The following is a 21,980-nucleotide window of genomic DNA, read 5'->3' on the forward strand; positions in this document are numbered from 1 at the left end:
AAAAACAAAAATGAAAGCCGAATGCCGGCAGCGGTGTCCGCTCTTGGTACTGAAAATTAACCCCGAGCCACACTCAGGAATACCGCCAGGGAGGGTAATTATTTTTTCTTTAAAATCTTTTTTTCTTTTTTTCAACTTAATATGTATTTGGATTTGCAAAAATATTTTTTCAACTTATTTTTTACTCTTTTCATTGATTTGCTATTCTGCTCGGTACCACGGACTGAAGTGCAGCTGATGTACGGCTGAAATCAGCTGTACAAGCCAGAAGGGAATAGCCGAACGTTATTTGGCTCACTTCACTTTGGCTGGGTTATTCACTCGGCTGCCTTCGGCAGCTTTGTAAAGGAACCCCCAAAATAAGACAATAGTAAGGTGAAGAGGCGGCTTTTCCTGTACAGTTATTGGCGCCACTTTTTTTTGATCATCAGAAGAAATTCAGTTATCTTATATAAGATTATTCATCATACATTGCCATAATATTCTAAGCCAGGTTAGGACCAGTAATTTATGAAAATGAGCTGTGTAAGAGAAGTGACCCTAGCTTAAGGTGCCAAAATGTGTGTGACTACAGGCTTCAGTGATGGAAATCCAGCCCTGATTAAAGGGTAAGTACCGTATACTTTTATAGGCTTGGATAGGCTACAAAATGTCTTTAGCATTCTAAAACAAGTCAAGTTATTTACAAATCACCCCGATGCCTAGTGTCAAAACTGCTGGCTTTGCAACTGCTCCTACTTCAGCAGGAGGAATTGGCCCCCTTCTCTCAGTTTATCGCCTCTGCTACACCAGTAGATACCCAGTCATCATCATTTGGCCCAAAAGGCCATGCATTCCCTCAATTAGAATTTGGAAGGTATTGTTGCTGAATTGCACTGGCAGCGGCAGGATCCACATGCTTGTGGTCAACAGACACATGGTCCAGCAAGCATTGGCAATGGCACTACATATCATTCATGGCACACTAGGTCAATTTGCTGGTGGGTTGGAAGAATGCAGGACAGGGCACCCTGCTTAAGTTGGTGGTGCCACCTCATGCCTTGTACCTTGGTGCTGTTGCCAGAAGAGTAACCTGTACCCCCTTTACACTGTGCCAGAGATTATGGCACCTCTGTAAAGCAGAATCTCTGCACCTGTGGTGCCACACATAATATTTTACAGCTGGGCCTCAGCTGCAAAGTTTGTAGCCTATCCCAATGTTCCAGCAAAGTGAAAGGTTCACTATCATTCTGCTGCTGGAATTAGCCGCAAAATTTCATATGCCTGCTAAATGGTAAATAATGCTTTCTGTCTACAATTCCAGCGCTCTGGCATTGCAAAGGGGCTACATAGTGTTACCACAGCTGGACCACAGATGACAAATTGCTAAATTTTGCTGTAGAATAAATACTGCTCTCTGTCTCCAGGTTTCCAGCCTATGCTGGTGCTTCAGCAATCAGAAATGTTTGTGGCTGTGGGCTTTTGTCTCTCTCTCTCTCTCTCTTATATTGTGCACTAACCAAGCTGCTTACATACTGTCCAACAACTATACAATATGCGTGGCTATTGTCTTTGAAATAATACACTCTAAGCTTTATTTCAAGATAAAACCTGCTTTGGCGCATACGTGCAAAAAAGACGATTGCGCCCATTAAGCCGCACATGTTACATATCGCCGCGAACGTCGGAGTGAGAGCAAAAAGTCTAGGGCCATCAACCACTGATAACACTAGACTGATGAGCGGTAAAAGCTTTTAAAGTGTCGCCCATGGCTAATTTTGGGTATGGTAGTTTTCTGCGATTTCGCGGGTGCGCGCAATTTTAAAGCTTGACATGTTTGGTGTCTATTTACCCGATGTGACCCGATCTTTTATATTTTACCAACAAACTGGGTAATAATAAATGTTTCCTAACATAATGTTAAAAAAAAAACGTATTTTTTTCAAAATTTTCTGGAATTTTTCCTAATTATAGTAAAAAATAAAACCCCAGTGGTGATTAAATACCACCAAAAGAAAGCTCTATCTGTCCCCAAAAAATGGTATAAAATTAATTTCAGTACAGCGTTGCATGACGGAATAAACGTCAGTCAAAGTACTGCAGCGCTGAACACTGAAAAATGGCCCGGCCAGGAAGGGGGTCTAAACACCTGGTCTTGAAGTGGTTAATTCTAGTGAACCATTGAGCTATAGTGGGCAGGCTAGTTTGTCTCCAGGGCACCAGATTGCATGACTTTGCTGCATTTAATAGGTGGATCAATAGTATTTTTTGGGGTCTAGATTTAGAGATGGGTGTCAGATGCAGCAGATATGCGGCCAGATTATCAAGAATAACACCTGTCAGTGAAAGAATCAGTGTAATAACCTGGGAGCAAAATGGTCACATGGCTGAGCAGTCCCGTGACCTCTAGCAGAACCACATCTCCAACACTGATCTGTCACATTTGGGAAAATATGAGATAGAACCGACAGGGTTCTGTACCATCTCATCACCAAGAGCTTGTAACTGAGCTCCTGAAATCTATTGTAAATGGAAGTCTTATGCAAGAAAAGTATGAGATGATCACTTTGAGCACTTGTAATGGACAAACCTAGGTCTTGTTTCCGATTTTTGAATAAAGCAGTCAGGGGAAGCTGGAAGGAGGACTGAAGTAACTGATATGTATGACACAGATATTGCCCCTCTAATCAGTTCCTGATGGGAGCAGAGTTCCTCACATGGGGTCAGTGGATAAATGGCTGGGAGGAAAGGAGAAAACCCAAAAAGTTGGAGAGTCTCTCCCTCTTTAACATGTATATTGTCCAGCCACTCCACAATATGCACAGCTATTGTCTCTGAAATTATACACTCTAATGTTCATTCCAGGATAAAACCTGGTTCATGTCTCCTCCTTACACTCCTCCTTAAAACCTGGCTCATGTCTCCTCCTTACACTGCAACCATAACAAACTGCATGCTGTTTAATACTTGTCCGCTGTTCAATATTTGTGGCTATTGTCTCTCTCTAATATTTATGTGAAGATAAAACCTGCCTTGTCTCTCCCTCTTAGATTGCAGCCTAACCGAGGTGCTTACACACTGTCCAGCCACTGCACAATATTCGTTGCTATTGTCTTCTGAAATAAAACTCTTCATTTTTTTAATTCAGGATAAAAGCTGCCTCTTGACTCTCCCCCATTGATACCATTCTTCTAAATGGAACTATTCTCATCATCATGATTTACTGTGGTCTGTTTTGTATGAATCTTTTGTTTTATATGATAACATACACAGAAATGAACGACAATGTGCGTAATCAGCACATACAGCAACTGCATTTTGGGAAAAAAAACCCTGAAGCCTTCGATAACTTCCTGCCTGGTCCTGGAGGAGGTGGAAACATAACACGTGTAAAATAAAGCAAAAAAAATTAATGTAAAATGCCCGTCCACATGTAAATTTAGGGCCTTCACACCCATTGGTTTTTAAAGAAGGTTTTTAAATTGGTTAAAAAACGTACCCGATCCTCTGAGCCGGTTGGTTCTTAGACTGATCTCTAGAGTGTCTCTCCACCTCCACTGTAGCAGTCTAGGAATCCTCAAGTCATAACATTCAATACAGCGTATCAAATATGAGGATGCCGAGGGGCATACCATCTCTGCAGTGGAGGAGGAGACAGGAAGGCTGCTGGCTCTGAGGATCGGGTGAGCATAACTTTTTTTTGGACCATAGGCAAAAATGAGCAGTTAACCCTTGCCGTACGGGGGGCAGCCCCACTCCAAGGGTTAATAACATTTCTGCCCTGAGTTCTTCTTTAAGGTTCACATTGTAGCACATGTGCAGAGGTTTGCCATTGTCTTTATTGGTGCTAGTTCACATGCATTGACTGTCGATGTGCCTTATAAAAACACACCTTAAAATGCACTACAACGCAAGCGCATAACTGTGAATCCAGCTTAAAATCCTGATTACTAAGTGCTCGTTCATACCATCCCTGGATGCGTTTCCGCAAATGTGATCATGTGATTTTTTATGCATTTTTGATGTGTTCTGGTGATTTTTTGTGTCTCTATTGGCTTTTAGGTGCGTTCTGGTGCCTTTGCATGTGTTTTTGTGCATTCCAGAGCAAAAAGAAAATGTGATTTGCTGGACATTTTTTTTGAAGCTCAGGAACTGAAAACAGTGGTGTGAACGAAACTCAGAAACAGAGCCGTAGCTAGCTCCTTATGCGCCCGAGGCAAGAACAGGAAAGTGTGCCCCCCAACAGACGTGTTGTCACCCATCGCTGCACACGCAAGGCGTTATGTTACGTAATGTGCCCCGCCTCCAGGATGGCGCCGCGCATGTGCAGAATGCGCTGTTGGCCAAATCCAAAATAGCATAAAAGCGAAACTAATGAAAAGATTTTTAGTTTCCGTTCATTTCGTCTGAAACACATTTTTAGTCTTTACACATATCTAATAATATGTGTGCATGAGTGTGTGTGGATGTTTTTTTTTTACTGTGGGGGGAGGCTTTGGGAAATATTAGGGGTCTAAGCAGAGATTGAGTATACAGAGTCCTTTGCCCATACAGGCGGGGGAGAGCAGCGGGGATCCGAGGAGAAACTGGAGCCTATGCCTCGCCAGGGCCGGCCTTAGGGGTGTGCGAGCCGTGCAGTCGCACAGGGCGCCAACCCCCATGGTAGCTACAGCCCTGCTCAGAAAGACCACTGGAATCTATGGGGATGCGTTTTTGGAGAAAAAAATATTCTGGTCTGCTGGCCTGTAGATGGTGTGAACAAGCCCTAAAGGCCTGTTTACACGTAAGCATGGTGCTATTCACATGATATAGTGCAATTAACGCATGCTATCACACACAGCACCTAGCGTGCATGCTTTACTTTTTTCACTGCAACGCATGGTATTGCATTGCAGTAAATGGTGTCATATGAAATCAATGCAACGCATCTAGTAACACATAATTCAATGCCCTCATATATTTATTATAAGAACACAAATAATCACAACTCAATGATCATAATAAAGGACAATAAGAAGAATACTGCTGGAGAGAGATGATTACTGTTGGAATTCCCAAGGTCACATATGTGGGAGTTGGAAAAATTCCCAGAATCTCCATGCATTTGCCTGCTGTGCTGCGTACTCGTATAGCAGGAAGATGTCAGCTGCCTATATCGTACACACATACTGTAGCAGCGTCTTCCACGGTCCCAGCGGCATTCTATAGGAGATCGGTGTCAGCCCAGCCTCCGTACAGTGAGGGGAGCACCTGGAGTGGGCGGGGCCAATCAGTGACACATTCCCAGCCACATACTCCGCACGTCACCCCGCAGGAACAGCCAATGGCCTCCAACATCGCCCTGGACTGAGCGCTGCACATCATGGAGCACATCAGGCTGCCTAAGGTTAGTGCGACAGAGATGACATGATGGGAGAAGCTGGCATCCCTTCCCCGGCCATGCATGCTGCATCCCTGACTCACCCATCCCTCCATCCATCCTTGTCTATGTGCTTCTCCACGGCAGGCAGCCCTATCCCAGCACCGGCCCGATGCATCTCTATCAGAGCACAGGGTGACATCAATGCTGCTGGTGATCACCCTCATTGATCCCATACATTGATGCTGTGCAGAGCTCAGAGGAGAGATACAGGCCGGACTGTCTAATCTGAGATTAGGATGATGTGCTTAGTGCTAGCATGGCTCATGTCTCTCATTACATGACTGCTGTGTACTCTATGGCTGCTCTACATCTTATGTATGTGTTTATCATAGAACCCCTCCCTCTTGTTTTCAAACTACATAGACCATCCTATCCATATGACATCTCCATATCCACAATACATCTTATCTACAGTCCTATCCATATGACTTCTCCATATCCACAATACATCTATCTACACTCCTGCCGTATCTATATGACTTCTCCACATCTATAATATATCCTATCTACACTCCTATCCATATGACATCTCCATATCCACAATATATCTTATCTACAGTCCTATGCATATGACTTCTCCATATCCACAATATATCCTATCTACAGTCCTATCCATATGTATTCTCCATATCCACAATACATCCTATCTACAGTCCTATGCATATGACTTCTCCATATCCGCAATACATCCTTTCTACAGTCCTCTCCATATGACATCTCCATAGCCACAATATATCCTATCTACACTCCTCCCGTATCTATATGACTTCTCCATATCCACAATATATCCTATCTACAATCCTATCCATATGACATCTCCATATCCACAATACATCTATCTACACTCCTCCCGTATCTATATGACTTCTCCATATCTATAATATATCCTATCTACCCTCCTATCCATATGACATCTCCATATCCACAATATATCTTATCTACACTCCTATGCATATGACTTCTCCATATCCACAATATATCGTATCTACAGTCCTCTCCATATGACATCTCCATATCCACAATATATCCTATCTACAGTCCTATGCATATGACTTCTCCATATCCGCAATACATCCTATCTGCAGTCCTCTCCATATGACATCACCATGGCCACAATATATCCTATCTACAGTCCTATCCATATGACATCTCCATATCCACTATATTCTATCTACAGTCCTCTCCATATGACATCTCCATATCCACAATACATCCTATCTACACTCCTCCCGTATCTATATGGCTTCTCCATATCCACAATATATCCTATCTACAATCCTATCCATATGACATCTCCATATCCACAATACATCATATCTACACTCCTCCCGTATCTATATGACTTCTCCATATCCACAATATATCTTATCTACAGTCCTATGCATATGGCATCTCCATATCTATAATACATCCTATCTACACTTCTCCCGTATCTATATGACTTCTCACTATCTATAATATATCCTATCTACTCCTATCCATATGGCATCTCCATATCCACAATATATCTTATCTACAGTCCTATGCACATGACTTCTCCATATCCACAATATATCTTATCTACAGTCCTATGCACATGACTTCTCCATATCCACAATATATCCTATCTACAGTCCTATCCATATGACATCTCCATATCTATAATACATCCTATCTACACTTCTCCCGTATCTATATGACTTCTCAATATCTATAATATATCCTATCCACAGTCCTCTCCATATGACATCTCCAGATCCACAATATATCCTATCTACAGTCCTCTCCATATGACTTCTCTATATGTATAATATATCCTATCTACAGTCCTATCCATCTACACTCCTCCCGTATCTATATGACTTCTCCACATCTATAATATATCCTATCTACACTCCTATCCATATAACATCTCCATATCCACAATATATCCTATCTACAGTATTCTCCATATGACATCTCCATATCCACAATATATCCTATCTTCAGTCATATCCATATGAATTCTCCATATCCACAATATATCCTATCCAGTGGCGGACCTAATAACCAAAGGGCCCTGGTGCAAGATTTTATCTTGGGCCCCCCTACTCCGCCGCACTCACAGAGTCGGATAGAAGTGACATTTCAGGACGGATCCGCTGTTCCAGGGCAGATCGGTTCTCCTGCACATGCGATTTGCGATGCCGATCTGCCCTGGAACAGCTGGGAAAGCGTTGGAATGCTTCACCTATTCCACCGCCGAAAAACTGGGCGAGATTACGTGAAAATGTGTGACCACGTCACTGGTCACACATTCTTTGATAGAACAGATGCCTGTCTGTAATAATTTAATCAGAGAAATAGATTATAATAGGGAACATTACAGTGTAATATTCCCCATTATAATCCACTTGTCTACTGTAATTACATGAAAAAGAGCAGTACACAACACCTATCCTAATCTTTTTCTATTTTAAAAGGGAAATATCAGGGGTCTGTTTAGACACCTAATATTTCACTGATCCTATTATTTATAACAATAATACTAAGTAAAGGTCAAGTGGAGGGGATGAGTGTATGTTTGTTTTTTTTCCACAAAAATGTTTGTTTTATTAAGAATAGCGAGGCATATAAAATAAGTCAGAAGGTACAAAAATCAATTACAGAACACATACGTGCGTAACATGCACGATACTAAAGACTGTGTGGAGACCTTTTGCAAAATGAGTGTATGTTTCAAGCCTTGAGGAGTCATCCGAAGGAAAGACAGACAGACAGACAGAGGTAGTATGCAGATTACATTGTGTAGCAATAGTACTATGATATTGTTTTCTGCCACTTATCAACTATTTGAGCAGTATACAAACATATCATATCACTGTGTACATTGCTCAGTCACAGGGTCTACCCATACCTATCAGTGAAATAAGTGCCCTTTGCTTTGACATTCTTTGCTTTGATGCTAAAATGTTTATAAAACGTCTGATATAAACATTTCAGAATGAAGAGTAGATTAATCCCCTGTAAATTTTGTTTTAGGATGTTAATATTAATTTAGGATGGCATGAATTATGAACAAGAAGACTTTATAAATGGATTTTGTGTCATTATCTTCATATTTCTAGTGACAATGGTGTGATGTTGCCCAGAGTAAGGCTCTGTTCACACCTAGGCGTATCGAATATTGCCACGATTCGCGGTAAAAAAAACACGCGTTTCCGAGGGCAACGCTCAACAAAAACGCCGCATAGAAACTCATGTACCTTTTCAGGCGTAGGCCGTTTTGTATCGCGTTCAGACGTGCTGAAATACGGCAAAGTGTGAACCATACCCATAGAAAACAATGGGATTTTCATGTTTGAGCGTTTTGTAGAGCGTTCGTAGAGTGTTGAACGCGCTACAAAACGTACAGGTGTGAACCAGGCCTATATGTAGGAGATGAAACCATCAGAAACTACATTTCCTATTAAAGAAATGATAACATATCAGTTGCGACCTTTATAAACAGAGGTAGTTCATGTAACTGAGTTAAAGTTAACTTAAACTAATAAAAAACACAACCTTTACAATAAAGAGTACAGTCAAAGCTTAGATGTGTACCTGGGAAAAAACTATTATGTGGAGATAAGATAGAAGAAGATAGAAGATACCACAAGCTGCAACACTGCCCCTCATTTCCCTGATCTCAGACTGCTGCCAGCACTGTGGGAGCCCACCAAAATCAATCCCATAATACAGAACTCAAACCCAATACAGTGACTACACAACCTATCGCCAAGACCTAAAGACCAAAGCGGGCATGGCTAAGCCCATGCAAATAAGACATTTCGGAAAATTCATGTTTGCATAGAAGCTCTGGGGGGCTCTGGCTGCTCTTACAGCTTGTACTGACTGCCCCATTTCCTCCTGGGGCACCTATGGACATAAGGAATAGTGGTATCTATATGTAATGGAGTGCTTCATCACACAACGTCAAAGCAGATTGTAAAGCCACATAGAAACATAAATAAAAAGTTATAAAAAATATATATGTTGTACTTGTTTTCAAAAATATTCTTTTCATATGTAACATGCCAGGATGGCCATTACCTACTTAGCTAAGGTTTCATGTAGTACTGCAAGCTGCCATTCTTAACACTTGAAAGCAGTGCCCTGTCAAGGCAGAGAAGACCTCTGCAGCCTCAAACACAGTGAAAGAGCATGTCTGCCCCTCTCAAATGCTTATACTGGGATTCTGGCAGCCTCCATCACTCTATGAACGTCTTGTGTATAATAGATAAAAGTTGTTCTGAGGAGTCTAAAGAGCTCTGCGTTTGCATGTTGGCCTCTACATTGCGCCTTTTTCTCTTACCTCTCTCATTGTCAGAGAGGAATCATTACTTTATAGTAGTCACCATTAGGACACTATGAGACTTTTCATGTATCAGCACAACCATGATGGGACAAATAAAACCAGTTTTTGATAAGTTAGACACAGTAAGTTAGAAGCAGGTTGCTGATGCCAATAACTTAAATTTCCATCAGAATGTCTACAGTAACAGAGTTTGCAGTGGGATTAAAAAGGAGTAAATCTTCATTTGGAGGCATGCGCAAGGACATTATGGTAATCAAACAAGTCTCCACTTTGCAGTTCTGGATTCTGCAACATCTCTATCAGTTCTCCCTGAATCTAGAGTTTACTTTGCCCACGACTGCTGTAACAAAGTTTATTTTCTAAAACACATTTTATGTAACGCTCGTTTTCATCTCCATCAGTTTGCTATGCAGCAAGCGTTGCAAACGAGGTTAAAGAATGCAGGCACATAAAAAATACATACATTATGATATATGAAATGACAGGTACATGCAGTTATGTAGGAAAATATATAAAGCAGTAGCATCATACAGTAGCAGCACAACATTAAAGGAGAACTTTCTAGCCGACCTGTGACAATGAGACTGTCACAGGTCGGCTTAGTAGATCAGGAGGTGAGCGAACGCCGGTATGTGTTCTTGATCCTGTCACGGCTCTCTGCCGTGACAGGGGAGGGGCTGGATCCCCCCCTCCCCGCTCCAATCCGCCAGCGCTGACTGGCGGAACGGACGGGGGAGGGGGCGAGTACAGCTGGCTATGCCTCTAGATAGGCAGAGCCAGCTGTCAGTCATGCAGCTGGGCGTCTCAGTATACCGCGAGCTACAGCTCGCGATATACTGAGCCTAGGGTGATGGGAGGACGCTAGTTTGTGTCCTCCCGTTACCCTAAGGAGAACTATGGGGAAAAGCCTTAACCCCATAGTTCTTCTTTAATATGAGCTTTCAATGTAACTATTTACTGTTAGCCTGTGATTGTCAAATATCTGTAGAAAAATACTGTCATCTCTCTTTTGTCTGACTTGACCATTTTGTTTTTAATATTTGTGGTTACTGACTTTTTTGGGCAGCAAAAGAATCATTTGGGCATTTTGGCCTGTTAGAGTGACACTAAACTCGGGATTCAGGGCTTGTTCACACCATGTCCAGACCAGAACAGTTTGTTCCCGGACCAAAAAAGCATCCCAACGTATCCCTATGATATTTCTGGGTTCTGTTCACACTAGTGCACTCCATTCCAGGCCATACAAAAAATAAATACTACTTGTCTCATTTTCTCTGGTCTGGAATGCACTAAAACGCATGGAAGCACATCAAAACGCATACGAATGCATGCAAATGCACTGGACTGTACCTGAAATCCCATTTTAAGCTTACAAAAATCTGCAAAATCGCTGCAAAAAATGCACTGCACTCCGTTTGCAGATCTGTTCCAGATCTGATCCGGCCATGGTGTGAACAAGCCCTCAAACCTTAAAAATGTATTTAGGTATGCTAACTATTAACAAAACGGTATTTTATTTGTATATCACTCGGCTGTAGATCCTCAAATCATCTCTGAATTGGTGCTGACACTGTCCTTCCTTCTGGAGGGTGGCTACTTTTGTTCCCCATGGTCCCTGTGTGTGTTGTAGTCACTGCTCCAATCTCGCTCTCTTGCTGGACTACAGCCTCACTAAACATATAGTGCAGATAGTCCACCACTTCAATTCTTAGATCGACATCCAACTATGAATCATTCCACAGGTCCAGGCAAAGCCACCTCGCCTTCGCTGTACTTAACCATCCTTCTCAGAAAACAAGCCACACTTCTGTGGATCACCATGAATAAAAACAATTATTTATTGAAGTAAATAATACATGCTGTGGAACAACTCCCCATGTATACAATTACTTACGCGTTTTACTGATCTGGCCTAATCGTAGGGGGCTCTGTGATTTTGCCAGATTGGTGAAATGCATGAGAGGTTGTACACATGGGGAGTTGTTCCACAGCATGTATTCTCTACTTCAATAAATAATTGTTTTACTCAAGGTGTTCCCCAGAAGTGCGGCTTATTTTCTGAGAAGGATACTTCCTAAACGTGAGATGGTAGTCCATCATGGGAGCAAGGTTAGAGTGGTGGGTACTTTACATTACACACAGGGAGCATGGGGAACAAACGTAGCCACCCTTCAGAAGACTACACCACTTGTATATTGAGAAAAATATCCTTGGATCATTGAGAAATCATCCTAGTTGTCTGCTGGGAAACCAACACTTACGGAAGCATAGATTTCCTGGCTCTCCCGCTCTTACTGGTTCCACCTGCTGACCTCCATGACATTGCTATGTTCTGCAGTGGTGTAGAGATCAGCAGGAGAAACCAGTGAGAATTGTGGGGACCCTGTAGACTGATAGGAAGTGTCAGTTTCCCAGTAATTTCAGGGGGCAGTTTCTCAGGATTAGAGAGCAGCAGGGACAGTGGGAAAGGTGAGTATGTATCTCCTTATTTTAATCGGAACATGTCTTTTACTATTAGAATAATGCTGACCATGTTCACCTGGAGTGTGTGAGTAACTTGTTGCATGTGTGTGTTGTAGATGTTAGATTGTAAGTTTGGGACAGGGACTGTTGTCAATATATCTTAGTACTCTGAGAAGCACAGTTAAATAAACTACTGCTATTGTGCAAAATGTCGAAGCCATGATTTTTCTTTCACTGACCTGAATGCAGTAAACCGAAATTGCATTGGCGCCTTGCGTTTGACCACCCGCATTGTTCTTTGTAATGCCTTATTAAATAAACCCATGTGTGTTTAATGAATATATCAATATGGCATATATCTGTAAAACGCTTCATTAATATCCTTCCCTTAATGTTGTTTTCTGTATAAGGTTGAAAACGTCCGTCTACTTGACCGAATATCTTCTAGGAAACCAGCATTGGGTACATTATATCTCACAGCAACCCATGTTATTTTTGTTGAAAACATTTCAGAGACCCGCAAGGAAACATGGGTAAGGCCATACGTTTTCTTCACTGTTGCAGAAATGTTCTAATGTGTAAATATGTATGCTTGCCTTAGGCCTGGCTCACACCTCAGCGTCCGCGTTCCTGCACTTTTTCTGCATGTTTTATGTTGTTTTTGAGTGTTTTTTTTGCTTGTTTTTATGCCCGTTTTATGCACATACGGCAAAAAGCGTGTTTTTGTGAGCAGATTGTAGCTCATTGATGTTAAAATGCGCATAGAAACGCGCAAAAACACAGCAAACACTCCTATTGAGACTATGGGGCACAAACGGGCTGTAATATGCCAAAAAAAAAGCTCCTGTACTTTTTCCAGCGACAGGCGTTTTGCTTATTGCAACTAAATGCTCATATGTGAACAGGGCCATAGAAATGAATACGTTTTTTTGGGGGGGCAGATTTTTTGAGCATTTTTTAGGGCAGAAAAAGTGCTACAAAACGCTTAGTGTGAATCAGGACTTTTGGGTAGTGGCAGGGTTGGGCTGTGTACCTAATGACATTTATATGTTTTAAGATAATGCTCCTTGGAATCACAATTTGGTTCTCCAACATTCATATTTTATGTACAATTAAAAAAATTAAGACCATTTTTATGATTTTGTGTAATTTTAAGGCTGGCGCCAGGATTAGATTTACATCATTGGGGAGCCTGTAGCAAAACAACTTTGTCAGTCAAACAACCATCTGCCATGATCATGGTTTTTTTTTAATAAATAACATTTTCTTGTTTTAGTGGTCCTAACTAACCTTACAATCTTCTGACTGTCTGTATATAACCTTATATGAGATGACTGTATTTCTGCTGCTCATGAAAAAAAAGTGTAGGCAATAACCGTATAGAGAAAACCCGCCCCTTTTCTTCTGCTTGCTATAAGCTTAGGCCTACTGAAATGTATGTGAACATCCTCACTCATCAAGGTTATGAATACAGCAAGCAGTTAGAGACGGCTCTAGACTTTGTGAGGCCTTAGGCGAAACTCAAACATGAGGCCCCATCTGACATATGCACCTATACATACACTCATATATACACACATACATACAGAAATTCAAAGTAATTTACTCACACATGCACACACTCACATATGCCGTTATTTATAATACAGGTTTAAGAAGTCAGGACAACTCTGGGGATCTTCTTAAAAAATAGCTGTACTGTATGTTAAATAGGGATGCACTGATACCATTTTTATCAGACCGAGTACCAATACTTTTCCTCAAGTACTCGCTGATGCCAATTACAGATATATATATATATATTTTAGTGTTCTTTTAGGGTCATGTGACAGTTTTTCTAAAACAATACAGACTAATGATTTAAGGGCCGTGGTGGAGCGCCAGGGCCCGGTCCCAGCTGCAACCGATGTGACCCTGGTAGCTCTGCTACTGACTCCAAGCTGTAAAGGGACTACAAATCCCAGCAATACATTATACAGCAATGCAGAATACCACCGGCTATAGAGGACTACAGATCCCAGCAATACATTATACAGCAATGCAGAATACCACCGGCTATAGAGGACTACAAATCCCAGCAATACATTATACAGCAATGCAGAATACCATTGGCTATAGAGGACTACAACTCTCCGCAATACATTATTCAGCAATGCATAATAATATGAAGCTACATACTGTGTGCTGCTCCAGGGCGCCGGCCTGATGTCTACTTGTGAAAATACCCAGTATCAGCACCGATACTGGTATCAGTGCATCCCCTACTACTAATCACTGCACGCTGTGTCACTTACTACTAACCTCTGCTTTACTTACTATTGACCTCCGCACGCTGTGACACTTACTACTGACCTCCGCACGCTGCGACACTACTGACCTCCACATGCTGCAACACTTTTTACTGACCGCACGCTGCAACACTTTTTACTGACCTCGGCACACTGCAACACTTTTTACTGACCTCCGCACACTGCGTACCTTACCACTGCCCCCTGTCTCCCATGTTAACTATTTACCCCCTTCTAGGGCAGTTCATACATGACACCCAGCCTAGCGAAGCTCACGTTACAGAAAAATGCATGAGAATTCACTCAGAGCAGTAAACATCATCTATCATGGCCCTGGAAGAAGTCTGACAACCCGGACTCCATAAATACACTCCTTTCCCTGTCACCCTCTACTCCCAGCCCGGGGGCCTCTCCGGCCTCACCCTAACAAAACAATCCCGACAGAGCAACTGACCACTTCAGCACATCTTGCACACCAGACCATGACTGCTCCGACAGGGAGACATGTTTCACCTCCTCCTGGCATGATTGGTCTGGGGGGGCCGTGGCGGTGTTCCGTTAGATTTCCCAAGTTTTAGGGGGACCTTGCCGGGTCTCGGGGGCCGTTCTGGGTCTCTGGGATATATTTAGATCTATTTTGCCATGCCCCATGTGAAAGAGGTGGGCTCCCCTTGCTGCTGAAACTGACAGCGAGTCTGGCCGGTGCGAGGCCCCCGGAAGCGCGAGTCCTTAGGCGCCCGCCTTACTCGCCTAATTAGAGAGCCGCCCCTGCTAGTAGTGATTAGTCATATTCAAATGAACTTGTTCTGTAATGTTGAAACTGTATTGACTGGCCCTGTAAATCCTTCCCTGGTTGGCAATGAACAGCCCAATCCCACTTTAATTATGCAACTCTTGGGCAAGGATTAGGTCATTTAGGAACACCCCTGAAATAGTCACTGTTTCCAATATAGAGGATGTTTGTGATTGCCGATTTCGCCAAAGGTGTTAACTCTTCGTGCATGAGTACAGAATAACATGCTTCAGCAGTACAAATTATGGAAGATTATGTTACTACCCAGAATTCTCAGGGTTGCATCTTCCTGTCTATGACAAGCCTAAGGTATAGCCAGTTCTTGCTCTGACTGTTCATGAAATTTAGTACATACTGGGTTGTTATCCATTGGGATCTTTGCATTTTGCATGACTGAAAGTTATCCTATTTGTGAAGCATATTAAGCAGTATTTTCTCTCTTTCCTATTATGGTAAAACATCCCTACCACTAAAGATATACCCAAAAAGACTGAAAACAATGGTGGTGGTTCCACAACTCAACCATCTAATTCTATAGATCTTTAACATTTCCGATTTTCACTACAGCAGTCATGCTGGTGAATAATAAAAATAGTAGGGTCATTAGAAATCTAAAATCTACTAGTGACACCTGACTAAATCCAAAGAATGCCATCTCTTCTGTATTATTATTATTTGCTGAAATGTTTGCAGTGCTATTAGCCAAAGGTCTATTGATATGAACTGATTTCTCCATTATACAAATCTGTAGATTCTTCACAGCCAGATCTCTTCTATTGAAAAACAAGCTACCAATGCATCAGGCTGTCCTTTACTTCTCCGCTGCAAAAACTTCCAAGTTATTCAGATCATCATCCCCCAAGAGAGAGATTGCCATGACATCTACGTATCGCTAGCCAGATTGTCACGACCAGGTACTGTATTCATTGGTTTCTTCTATCTACCCTTATAGCAGCCCTGGGTTTTACTTGCAAACTAAGCTTATGCAACCACTTTGTTACAGGGAATTTATAGTAATCTATATATATGTTTTACCTTTTAGACAGATAATTATAAAATATTGCAAATAAATATACTATGTTTGTTCATAGGCAGACAGCAGGTGGAGCTCTTGTCTCTTTTTTAAACATTTCCCAGGACCCCTTTTTTCCTCTGTTGAAAAGAAATCTGTTGTTTAGAGTTAAGTAGCTCAGGATGATACACACGCGCGCGCTTTAGTCACAGCAGTGACTCCTCCCCCTCATATTCATTTTCAAGAATAATGTGCTAGTTCCTACACATGTACTCCACCTTACCAGGATATACAGTACCAGGGTTATTCACAAAAGGGTGAAGAGTTTGGAGAAGGCAGGAGATGTAAACGATCGAGGTCAAAATAGCTGATTTGGAGAAATTCTCTAATTCAGCTCACTTTCCAGTTCAGCTATGTTGTCCTACATTGTTTACTTCTCCAGCCTTCTCCAAATTATTTACCCTTTAGTGAATTAGTGAATAACCCTGTAGATCTACTGCTGCTGGACCTTAAAGAGTTAAAAATAAACAACCCAAAAAAAGCCCAAAAAGAGAACTTCTTATTGTTGTTCTCTGATTCTGTGCATGAAATCTGCTATAGTAGTATTTTTCTACTACTTAGTAAGCTTTGTTTTGTCTACAGTTAAATATGAAGAACTGTACTGCTTCTCCTTTAACCCCAAACTTGACAAGGCCGAGCGAGAGGAAGGCTGGAGGCTGATTGACATGAGTGAGGAGTACAGTAGAATGGGGGTTCCCAAGAGCCTGTGGCAGCTCAGTGATGTTAATCGTGACTATCGAGTAAGTATGTGTGTTGGGATTATCTTTAGGAAATCGTATGACAGTTAGGCATTCTGACTTATTTTATAAAAATGTACTTATCTGCTATATGACAAACCTATGGTTAATGGCATTCCAATGCAGACATCTCTTGGGCCTTGTCCCTCCCAAGGGGTACCCATTAGGGCTCTTCCCTCTTTTCTCTGCCCCTTTTTGCTCTTGCAAAAGAACCCTTAGCGTGTCTTTTTAGTGTGCCAGCGGGGCTCTCAGGAGGAAAGGGTACCCCTAGGTTTAGATGATGCCTTGGTGTATTGGGCCGGAGTCCTTTTACACATTAATTGACATTGCTGAACAATTTGCTGCAGTATCTTGGTTGAAGGTGAGCTAGGAAAAATATTTTTCTCAATTGGCCCCTCTAAATTATACCCCTGTGTTGTATGTTCCAGGCTTAAAGAGGTTGACTAATTTAAATACTCAGGGATGCTAAATCACAATGATATGCCCCGCTTCCCACTTCATATTATATCTCTGATTATCACCCAAATAGAATCTAAATCAAGAATATGGGTTTTGTTACTGTTAATTTATTGGGTCAATGAATGTAATAAAAATGATATCTCTGCCCATATTATTCTACCTGTCTAAGATCCCCCCTGTATTTCCCCCCAACAACTTGCTGCACACAATTCACTCCTTCATTTCTTCATTTATATGGTTCTCAACCATGTATTTCTAGAATGGCACACAAGCACTGCTTGTGGAGGGAAGACTTGTGTATCTGGATTTTGTTTCTTAGCTTCCCAGCTCACCTTCAGACATAAGTGGTTAACCTGTATTGAAGTAAACTTGGCCACGGTGGTTGCAGCTTGCAACTGTGAGCTCCTACGAGCAATTACAGAATTTAGCGCATAGTACCAGAGTCTTTACCTGCAAATGAATTTTGCCTATAAAGGTATTTGTAACGGCTTAGCACTGTGCTAGGAAAGGTTGATCTATTGGCAGTGTCAAACCTCTTCAAGATCACTTCTCTGACACAACTCAACTTTGTCTAAACTGTACAACCACCCAGACACAGTTTGGTGGGTCAAAAGAGGCATAAAACATCTTTCTCATCTTTTATCTCACAATACCTTTATTCATTTTACCACATCAAAAGCAGAGAAACAACTCATAGATAAGGACATTTATATTCTTTATGTGTAAGTAGTGTCTTTATCGTGACACACACAGTCTGTTTATTGAGACACACAGTTACAAAGCAGTGTGGCTCTGTGTGTGTGTGTGACATTGCAGCTTTGTTCCCTTGAATCTTTGCTTTGAGACCGAACAATCCAAGCCAGTAACTAACATCTATAACTTGTTGCAGCCACTTCTGATTCACAACCTCTTATGACAAGTGGACAGCATGCATTACTACTCCTAAAGAGAAAAGCCTGGATTGAGGTAGAGCTAACTTGGTGCCATGATGTAATCAGCATGGTGGATACATTAATGGTGATGGTACTGGTTTCACATTTTTTGGTCATGTCTTCTTTCTGACCGAGAAACTAGGTTTCATGGTTCCCATTACTCTGGAAGCTCTCCTACTAGAAATTGTATTTCATCCCACGTTCATACTCTAAAAGTATGTTTTGACTAATCTGTTTCTATGCATGATAGGCAGGATTGGAAAAAGTCATACCCACTAACTTGTGATCTGGTAATCCAAATGGTCAATGTGGCTCTGCCTAGGTATAGACTGGTGTTTGCAAGGTCGTGTTGGTCCCCAGAAATTTGAAAACAATCTGAGGTCCATGGTTGCAACAACCAGCTGCTACTTCTTTAGGTTTTTTTTTGTCTTAACATGATATTTGATGTTAAAGTTTCAATTTGGTCTATCACATTGAGATACACCAGGGAGAATATACAGGAATGTACAGGAATTGGGGGGGCGTACAGTGTATGAATAGTTCGAATGCATGAATGTAAATTTGCCTGTCCCTCTGTTCCTTAATGTACCCAAGACAGTATTGTAATGTGTTGTACTGTACTCTAAATTTTTGAGTTAAAAAATAAATACCTTTAAAAAAACAACAGTTGAACTGAGCTAACTTTTTTACATAATATGATTCTACATAATGTGTTTCTTTTAGGTTTGTGATACATACACGACTGAACTCTATGTACCAAAATCTGCTAGTGTGCCAATCATCGTTGGAAGCTCCAAGTTTCGCAGTCGTGGTCGTTTTCCTGTTCTCTCCTATTTTTATCAGGATAATGATGTAAGTGTCTCTGTAATTTAGGATTATGAGGGCTATTTGTTTTTAGACTAAGCTTTCTGTCCTCATACAAACAAAAAAGACCGCTCCACCAGAGGAAAAAAGACAAAATAGGTAAAAATATATAAAGAAAAGAATGTAGTGGAAGTTCTGCAGGACGCTGCCCCAAACCAGCCAGTGGGACTGCAAGATCTGGGAAAAAAACAAACAGGGGGCGCCTTTCCTAGTGCAGACAGGTTTATTAGTATTAAAAAGCAATTGATGAGAATAATACTCACAAGGATAGACAGAAATGGAGCTTAGTTTTAAAATACATAGACCAAGATGTAAGCCAGTGACAGCTGCACAGCCGTTCCTGTGTACCAGCAAGGTGGGCTGCGAAGATGCGTTTCCGGGGTCACGCCCCCTTCATCAAATTCTGATGCTTCTTAATCCTAATAAACCTATCTGCACTAGGAAAGGCACCCCCTGTTTGTGTTTTTTTCTGTCCTCATGACCTACTCTATAAAAACATTTCCACCTTTTCAATATTTAATACATAACATTATCCTGACCAGCTGATGTATTTTGATGGAGATATTGGAATTTTTTTCCTAATCATAAGATGGCAATTCTGATTTAAAGGAAATCTGATATCATTTTGAAGCTTTTTTAGATCTTTTTGTTACTGTAACATAATCAGATTAATGAAAATGATTTTATTAATGCCTGTTAATTCCAGTACAAGTCTATGGACAGAGCTCTGTCAGCAGTCTAAACATAGAATTATCCTTGTTATACAAGTATACCTCCAATACCCAAATAGTCTTTTTAAACATTTTTAAGTTTAGTTTTGCATATACTGCCTGTCTGTAGGATTAATATTCCTGTAGACCATCTCTGCACAAAACATTTCTTCGTTTTTGGTTTTTTTTTTTGGTTGCTTGCAAATTGAATCCCTTTCTGTTGCCCTAAATATTTTAGGTATTTCAATGGCAAGTTAGTCCCTACTGATATACTAGATCTGTCCAACGTCTACAGCAATTATCTAGATAAATGGCACACTTCCAGATCACCTCTCCATGATGTAGACTCAGCAAATATCTCAGCTCAAAAGTAACATTTCTGCTTTGTGGAGGGTTGGATTCTACTGCAGGGACATTTTACCACTGGAGTTATCAAGAGATTTCTGAAACAAGTGGGTGATTCTAAATCTAGTGGCCTCACAAAAATGCAGTTTCAGTTTGGGATAATGTTTTAAAGTGACATTAAACCCAGGAGTTAAATCTTAAATTGCATTCAAGTACCTTAACCATTAACAAAAATGTACCTTATTTGTGTATCACTGAGCTGTATATCCTCAAATCATCTCTGAATTGGTGCTGACACTGTCCTTCCTTCTGGAGGGTGGCTAGTTTTGTTCCCCATGGTCCCTGTGTGTGTTGTAAAGTAACTACCGCTTCAAACTCACTCCTGTGATGGACTATACCTGCAATACAAGTTAATTAACTAAACATGACATTGTAGTTCATCACGGGAGCAAGCTTGTAGAGGTATCTACTTTGCAACACACACAGGGACCATGGGGAACAAAAGTAGCCACCCCTGACAGTGTCAGCATGAATTCAGAGATGATTTGAGGATCTACAGCTGAGTGATACACAAATAAGATACATTTTTTAATGAGAGCTATTATGCGTGCACATCCTGGCCTCAAACACCTATTGGGGAGTAAGATGTTTTTACTGCAAGGTAAGATGAGGGGCTACTACCAAGTGTTGGCCTGAGAACTGTTCAGTACTGCTGGTAGAACATCTGGTTGATGGAGGATCGGAAATTAGAGAGCCTGGCTGGTCTACAGGGGAGGTCCTGTAAACTAGTGTCTGTTTTCTACTTGAAATACTCCTTATATAAACTATATGTATACAGTATATTCCAAGTGTAATTCTTATAAGATAAAATACTATCTGGCTTTTATTGCTGCTTTGATACATCTTGCGTTGCCAGTGGTCCGTCCCCTTCCCATTTGTTTATACTAATTCCCATGGCCTTATAACCATTGCCGGACTATACACACAGATTAAGTGAGGTGCTGAGGCTTTACTTTGGTGACATTGCTGTTCTGCATGTGATTTGTGTTTCCCTGCAGGCCTCTATATGTCGTAGTAGTCAGCCCCTGTCTGGCTTCAGTGCTCGCTGTCTTGAGGATGAACAGATGTTGCAGGCGATAAAGAAAGCAAATCCTGGCAGTGATTTTGTCTATGTAGTTGATACCCGACCAAAAGTAAGTCAGCTGGAATTTGTATTTCTTAGTGGCCTGCATAGTTTCTAATGAACTTCTATGAATTTATGAAACTACCAGCAATGGAGAAAAAAGGACAAATAAAGGAAACAATGATAGTTTGCCAAGGGTACAGTTTTATTAAATTCACATAACACACAGTATATAATTGCTGTACTAGCCATTTTACAATTTATTGCCCATTTCATATCAGTCTAACACAATTTTCTATGACTGCCAAAAATGCCATGGAAATATACTTAAGAATCCTCAACTCCTGCCGTTCCAATTGGCTTTTTGCATCTTCGAAAAATCTACTCAACAATTTAGATAATCTCTGAAAGCTTGTTGCATGGAATATGGCATCTTATGCATTCTTGTGATTTATTGCGCTGGGAGTTTCATCTTTGG

At 41.2% G+C, this 21,980-nt stretch overlaps 1 protein-coding gene across 1 annotated transcript in view; it reads left to right on the forward strand.

Moving 5' to 3' along the window:
• The first annotated feature begins 5,212 nt into the window (after window positions 1–5,212).
• Window positions 5,213–21,980, forward strand: part of MTMR7 (myotubularin related protein 7) — a 32,187-nt gene continuing 15,419 nt past the window's right edge. Inside the window, exons 1-6 of the mRNA XM_018554811.1 lie at window positions 5,213–5,365; window positions 12,590–12,712; window positions 16,012–16,174; window positions 16,915–17,072; window positions 19,184–19,312; window positions 21,438–21,572. Of these exons, the coding sequence (XP_018410313.1) occupies window positions 5,342–5,365; window positions 12,590–12,712; window positions 16,012–16,174; window positions 16,915–17,072; window positions 19,184–19,312; window positions 21,438–21,572 (732 nt within the window). The 5' untranslated portion in view covers window positions 5,213–5,341. The remainder of the gene's footprint in view (window positions 5,366–12,589; window positions 12,713–16,011; window positions 16,175–16,914; window positions 17,073–19,183; window positions 19,313–21,437; window positions 21,573–21,980) is intronic.

This window comes from Nanorana parkeri, unplaced genomic scaffold (assembly GCF_000935625.1).
Source record: "Nanorana parkeri isolate BGI_ZX_2015 unplaced genomic scaffold, ASM93562v1 scaffold174, whole genome shotgun sequence".
NCBI classification, from domain to species: Eukaryota; Metazoa; Chordata; class Amphibia; order Anura; family Dicroglossidae; genus Nanorana; species Nanorana parkeri.